The 6022-nt window shown below is 42.6% G+C and overlaps 1 protein-coding gene across 2 annotated transcripts; it reads right to left on the minus strand.

Annotated features, from left to right (window-relative positions):
- Nucleotides 1–635: 635 nt before the first annotated feature.
- LOC143208328 (uncharacterized) lies at nt 636–5925 on the minus strand. Of its 2 annotated transcripts, none has more exons than XM_076422688.1 (3): nt 4057–5925; nt 2404–3965; nt 636–1526 (listed from the first exon to the last, which is right to left on the minus strand). In XM_076422688.1, the coding sequence occupies exons 1-3, from the start codon at nt 4231–4233 to the stop codon at nt 887–889; spliced, it is 2379 nt and encodes a 792-aa protein (XP_076278803.1). In that variant the 5' UTR covers nt 4234–5925; the 3' UTR covers nt 636–886. The 2 variants fall into 2 exon arrangements, with proteins under 2 accessions (XP_076278803.1, XP_076278802.1); XM_076422687.1 differs by having other exon boundaries at nt 636–1529.
- Between the last annotated feature and the right edge of the window lie 97 nt (nt 5926–6022).

Below are 6022 nucleotides of genomic sequence, written 5' to 3' on the forward strand. Positions count from 1 at the left end.
TCGCGTTCGATACTTTCCAATGTTTCCTTTAAAAAGAAACTACCAAAAGACGTGAAACAGCTTTTTATCAAATTACCGCAATATATTATGCAACTTTCAGCTCCTTTTCGTTCTGCACGTGCATAAATTCGCCAAGCATCGCGGAAACCACTTCCTCAAGATGGCGTCGCGTCGCGTCCACTCTTCCGACCACACTATTCCCTCTCCTAATCGAGAATAGGCGTGTTACGCGACACTAGAAAGCAATATTCGTTCCAGCCGATTGACATCATGCCTCGAGAAAACAATAACGCCGATCAACGCGCCGGGTGGTTTCTTGTCGGACAAATGAACTTGCTAGAAAAACGAAGTTTCTCGATCTGGGTATTACGATTTTCTATCTATCGCGGTGTTTCCGTTGGCCACTGTTGCCCAACCATGACGCAAAATATAGATTGCCTTTAGGAACAAAGAGTATAACGCGTATCGTCGCTTTCTTCCCCTCGAAATTCCAACGGGAACGTCTTTTTTCTAAACAAAAACAGAAACACCGCACGGCTCGTTTCGCAAAAGATCTTTGGCAATAAGTTGGTTATGATACTCTGTGATAGGTCAATCTCCATCGGTCGAAGAAATAATTGAATTCCGTTCAACAATTGGAGAAGAAACAGTTTAATTGTATTTAACGATACAGCTTAAACACTAAATAACGCTCGCAGCTACTTTTCGCGTTCTTAATTGGTTCTACTCTGTGGTTTGAATTGGTCGCTGTATTCTTTACTTCCTGTATAAGAACTTAGATTGACAGGTGTTAGGTTTTTACCCGAAAAAATTCCCAAAGTTCGCACGCGAACGCAGTCTTCTAACTTTCCCAAGACGCTGCAATTAATTGTTTTTTTTTTTTTAATTAATTTCCCCCGGCGCCGTAAGACTTATCAAACTCCTGCTCATACTCGGAGCTCTCCAACATGTATGCTGGCAGCGTGAATCCTAGGACCCTGTCGTAAACAGGCCTAGTCTCAGCCACATAAGCATAAGCATCGACTCCCTTTGTTTCGTCCTCGGTCTTCTGCTCACCTGGGACGTCTACTCTCGCATGATCTTCGGTAGCAGCTGCGTGAGAGTCCAAGGGAGCATCGTCAATTCTTTTGTCGATGATATACGACCTGGGGACTTTTTTGCTAGGCTCAGCATCCTCTTTAGACTCTGTTTTCTCGGACTTGTCAGGGTTTGAGTCCTCGGTGGTAGCAAACGCGCACTCTTCCTGCCGGAACCCTTTCTCGTCGACGCATTGGTAGCAGGTCATCTTGTCGCGCATCAGCTTCTTGCAGTTGGACCTGTCCTCCTTCTGGAAGTCCTGCAAGAACTTGCTGATCTCAGCCTTTTTCTCGAACGCGTCGTAGAAACGCGATTCCTCCGGTGATTTTGACGATGGCTGTTCCTTTACTTCCGGTTTAGACTCGCTGCCGGATTGGAACTCGCGGTAACCCTTCTTAGAGTTGTCGTCGTCACTGTAGGCTGCTTTTTCGGGCCCGAATCCGTAGGACCTGCTGGCATTTACCCCATTTTATCAAAAATTACACGTGACTATCTTTGTATAATGGCCACTTCTGTAGCTTCAGAAAGAGTTTTTTCAAAAGCAGGAAATATCATGGATAAAAAAGAAATAGGATAAAACCAAGTATTGTAAATGAAATACTATTCTTAAATAGTTACGAATTTAATCAAGAAAGTGCTTAAAACCTACTGTGCAGTTCTGATTTCCAAGATTCGAGTACTACTTGTGAAAGTTTCGATTACTTTCAATATCGAAGTACTTTTCGAAACTTGTAAGTACTCATTCCGAGGTTCGATAACTACTTGTATACAATGAATACTTTTCAAGTATAATCATTGAAACTCGAAACCCATGAAATGAAACTTGGTTATTGAACTTGACTCGGATTCGTGAATACATATTGAACTTGATTCCATCCTTCATTCAATGAAATTACAATGTAATACGTAATTGCGATGGAGTACAATTATAAAATATTTCGTAATTAAATTACATAAAATAGTATGTCAATAATACATTGTATTTCAATTATATTGTATTTCAATTATATTTTATTTCAATTATATTTTATTTCAATTACACATTGTTTTTCAATTATATTGTATTTCAATTACACATCTGATTAAAATACTTAGTAATTGAATTACAATGTAATTGAATTAGCACAACTCTGGTTATCAATAGACTGCGGATCTTTATGCATTTATGGCTCACGAAAATGTTCGAAAAATGCTGGAATATCAAATCCGACAGAATTGAGTAAGATTTTTTATTTGATTTGGATCTACAAAGGCTTCCATCATAAAAATTGAAAATTGCACAAACATCCGCAGCCTAGTGATCAATATTAGAATGAATGAACGAACCTGTCGAAGTAAGGCTCCCTGGACTCGCTCTTCTCAGTCTGCTCCGTGGACTTGTCCGAGGACTTGTCTTCCTCCTTCGTAGGACTCCCAAACGACTTGGACTTGCTGTAAACGAACTTCTTCTCGTTAGGCTTGTACTTGTACGAGCATTGTTCCGATACCGCTCCAGTTTTCGGATCTTTGCACATCGTGCAGGTCATGGAGTCCTTCTCAACCTCTTTGCAATTGCTAGGTTCGATGCTCTTAGCGATCCTCTCGGATTCCGATTTAGACTTCTCGTAATCGGAAAGATAGCTCTCGACGTCCTCCGACTTCCGATACCTGGCGCTAGGCTCTTCCCTATCGCTAAAATAACTAGATCCGGATTTCTGATAGAACTTCTCGGGGCTCGAGTACTCGCTGCTATAGTCTTTATATTCCTCAGGCTTCTTGGAGTAGCTGCCTTTATAAACGGGCACCTGTGTGCTCGAAGGAGAATCGGAAGGAGTCTCTTTATTTCCGAAGCTCTTGGATCGGCTATACTTGTAGACCTTATCGTCGGGCTGATAAGCGTAGGAGCACTTCTCAGAGTTAGATCCTGTTTTAGGATCCTTGCAAATCGTACAGGTCTTGGAGCCCTTCTCAACCTTCTTGCAATTCGACTCGGAAGCCTCCTCGCTCAATTTCTCCTTATCCTCTTTCTCCGATAAAGTTTCGCTGACAGGTTTCTTGTCGTCGTCATCGTCGTCCTTATTCTCAGGATTCTTGTAGGCAGCAGACTTGCTGTAGGCGTACTTCTTCTCTTTGGGCTGGCTCACGTAAGAGCACTGCTCGTACTTGCCGTTGCTCTTCTTGTCTCTGCAGACCATGCAGACCATCGTGTCCTTCACCACCTTCTCGCACTCTTCGTCCTTCATCTTGTACTCCTCTGGAACATCCTGCGTGGAATCCGAGAATATTTTTTCATCGAATCTATACCGATCACTCGGGCCACTGTACCTCTCTCTCGGAGACCTCTTGAAGTCTGACAGAGATTCTTCGGAATTGGATCGCCTGAACCTGAAGCCCGACGGTGCTTCCAACACCTTCTCAATATTGCTAGTCTCCGATAGAGGCTGGGACACGTAGGAGCACTGTTCGTAGGTGGATCCGTTCTTAGGGTTTCTGCATTTGTAGCAAACCAGGCTGTCCTTCGCGTTTTTGTCCCTATTGGCCCGTTTAGTCTTGCTCTCCTGACAGTAGGGCACTCCAGATTTGAAAACAATGTCCTTGTATAGAGAAGAGTCCTTTTCTCTGATCGTGTAGACTGGTGAGATGATCTTCTTGTAGCTCTTGTCCTCTCTTGGCTCCTTTTTGAAGGACGGCGAGAACCATCCTTTTGGACGTTCGTACGAGGATTCGTAATCCGATTGTCTCTTCTTCAGCGATGAGAAGGGACTGTAGGATGACGAGTGCTCGGAGGATGCAGAGTCCAGGTGGTCATCGCTGATCCAGGAATGGTCGCGAATGGGGAATGAGTCAAACAGGGTCGGGTTGAACGCTGCGTTTGCTGAGACCAAGATGGTCGCCAAGGTGAAGCACACCTGGAATTTGTGAAGAAGAATAGAAACATAAATGTAATATAAAAATGTGTATAAGTGATGAAAATCTCACTAAATAAATGAGATTGTGAACCTTGTAAGAGGCCATGCTGCAAGTCCGTCGATCCAGAAGCAAATTTCCGGTTCCTGTTCGAAGAGTCACATAACTTTCCCATGAAGTGATCTCGGCTCCGTTCGGACAGCCTTTATATTGACTTAGGAACTCGCCCCACCATCTTGTCAATGATCCAGTCGCGAGCATCGGAGACATTTGAATCAGAGACCGTAAAACAGCACTGGGAGTTGTTTGGCCGATAAAACTTGATTTTTGTCTTGTTAATGACAAAAAGGGCGATTGTGGCTGCACACCGGCACCTGTCACACCTGAATTGTCCTTTTACTGGGAACTTTCTTGTACGCGAGCGTAACAAAGGCTTGGGAGGTCTGATATTGTAGGAACGTTTCGTACAGTTTTATATTTTCTATTTTACAGGCAAAAGAAAAGCATGTGTCGCAGTTTTTCTGGTTAATTCTTTCGCATGTATTTGATGAAGCAAAGATTGAAAAGTTAAGGTGTGCGATTGGAATTTTGTACACTGAAAATTACAATGAAATTACGAACAAATAATTTGTTCTGAGTAGTAGACTGAAGACATTATACATATTTATGATTAGACTAAAATTGTCTGCGTCGATTGCAAGAAATAGAATCGAAATTTATTGCTATTTCCTCCCTTAATAATTCTAACAGATAAGAAGTCATATATTGACATCTACAATAATTGAAATCCCTCAGGCCCAAGATTGATCACTTCTTCGACCAGTTTTTGACTGCAATTCTCTTTCTTGTGGATTATTTTTCTTATTGCGACGCCTTCTTTGCACTTCTGCTTTCATGAACTTTAGCTTTTGAGGAAATATAAATTCCCACTGCCTCGAGTTACTATTGAAGCTGTAGAAGGATCTTCTCTTGCCTGAATTCCAACCCTTTTTTCTGGGTAGTGGCCTTCATCGTATTCTTAAGATTGCCGCTTTCATCTCCGAACTACCTTGAAAAACTCTTTTTGACAATGGCTGATCATCTGTGTTCATCCCCAGGCCCATTCGGTTCAATACGTTCACTGTAGGAACTTTGGTAGAGGATAATTTTAGAAATCAGTAAATATTGTGTCAACTGTAGATTGGAATCCAAAGAAGATGAGACATAGTTGAGTACATTGCTCGGTTTCTGGTTGTCGATCGCTTATTTACGAAACCATGGTGCTGTTCACGTATTGAGAGCGAGAGAGAGAGAGAGAGAGAGAGAGAGAGAGAGAGAGAGAGAGAGAGAGACAGAGCCGTATAACTTATTAGTGACAATTTTAGTTGACATTTTGCTATAAATGCATAAAGATCCGCAGTCTATTTACGATAAATGATTAGAAAAATGTAAGAAACTGGAGACGTTACATTCACACAATCAGCATTGCCAATAAAAGCAATAGATTTCGAAGGTTCGAAAGCGAAGGAGCTCGGAACAATCGTCGTTTTTCTTGCTGGCACCTTGTTAGAGGATAGTTAAAGGATTTGGTACTGCGGCCCGACGGTTGCGGTCTCGTGGTCGGTGGTTTTCGTAAATTGGATAAAAGGGCGGTGTTGAATCCGTGACTATGGCAAAACGTCGCGGATCGAAATGACACAGCCGAACGATCGGGTCTTTTCGCTTTCGTTTGCGCGATTTCGTTGCAGTTGCGATTATAAAAACTGCCTGGTGTCTGTCAATATGGTCGATTTCAAACGAGCTGTCGTTATGTCGAACGAAAGAAATTCTGATCCGGTGGTAACGAGAAATCGACAGACTTTCCTTTGGCTGCAAGAAAATACCGATTTTCATTCTTCAGCTCTTCAGCTTCACTCCTAGGTGTTCGTACGCAGCTGCCGAGAATACAATGGAAGAGTAACGTTCAAAAATATTTCTGAGAGATTGCACCCATGGTTGGTTTCGTAACGATCGACCCAGGATTGTTTCCGGCAGTTTGGGAGAGGCGTGCAGAATCGGCGAATCAAGCGGTCGATATCGA

This window comes from Lasioglossum baleicum, chromosome 4, assembly GCF_051020765.1.
Source record: "Lasioglossum baleicum chromosome 4, iyLasBale1, whole genome shotgun sequence".
Taxonomy (NCBI): domain Eukaryota; kingdom Metazoa; phylum Arthropoda; class Insecta; order Hymenoptera; family Halictidae; genus Lasioglossum; species Lasioglossum baleicum.

What these genes read in the sequence shown, in the direction of transcription:
- LOC143208328 (XM_076422687.1), bottom strand. Translation starts at nt 4,233, where the DNA reads ATGTCTCCGATGCTCGCGACTGGATCATTGACAAGATGGTGGGGCGAG. An exon ending in GCAGCATGGCCTCTTACAAG is followed by an intron (nt 3,966 to 4,056) that starts GTTCACAATCTC and finishes CACAAATTCCAG; the next exon opens with GTGTGCTTCACCTTGGCGAC. An exon ending in AGGGAGCCTTACTTCGACAG is followed by an intron (nt 1,530 to 2,403) that starts GTTCGTTCATTC and finishes GGTAAATGCCAG; the next exon opens with CAGGTCCTACGGATTCGGGC.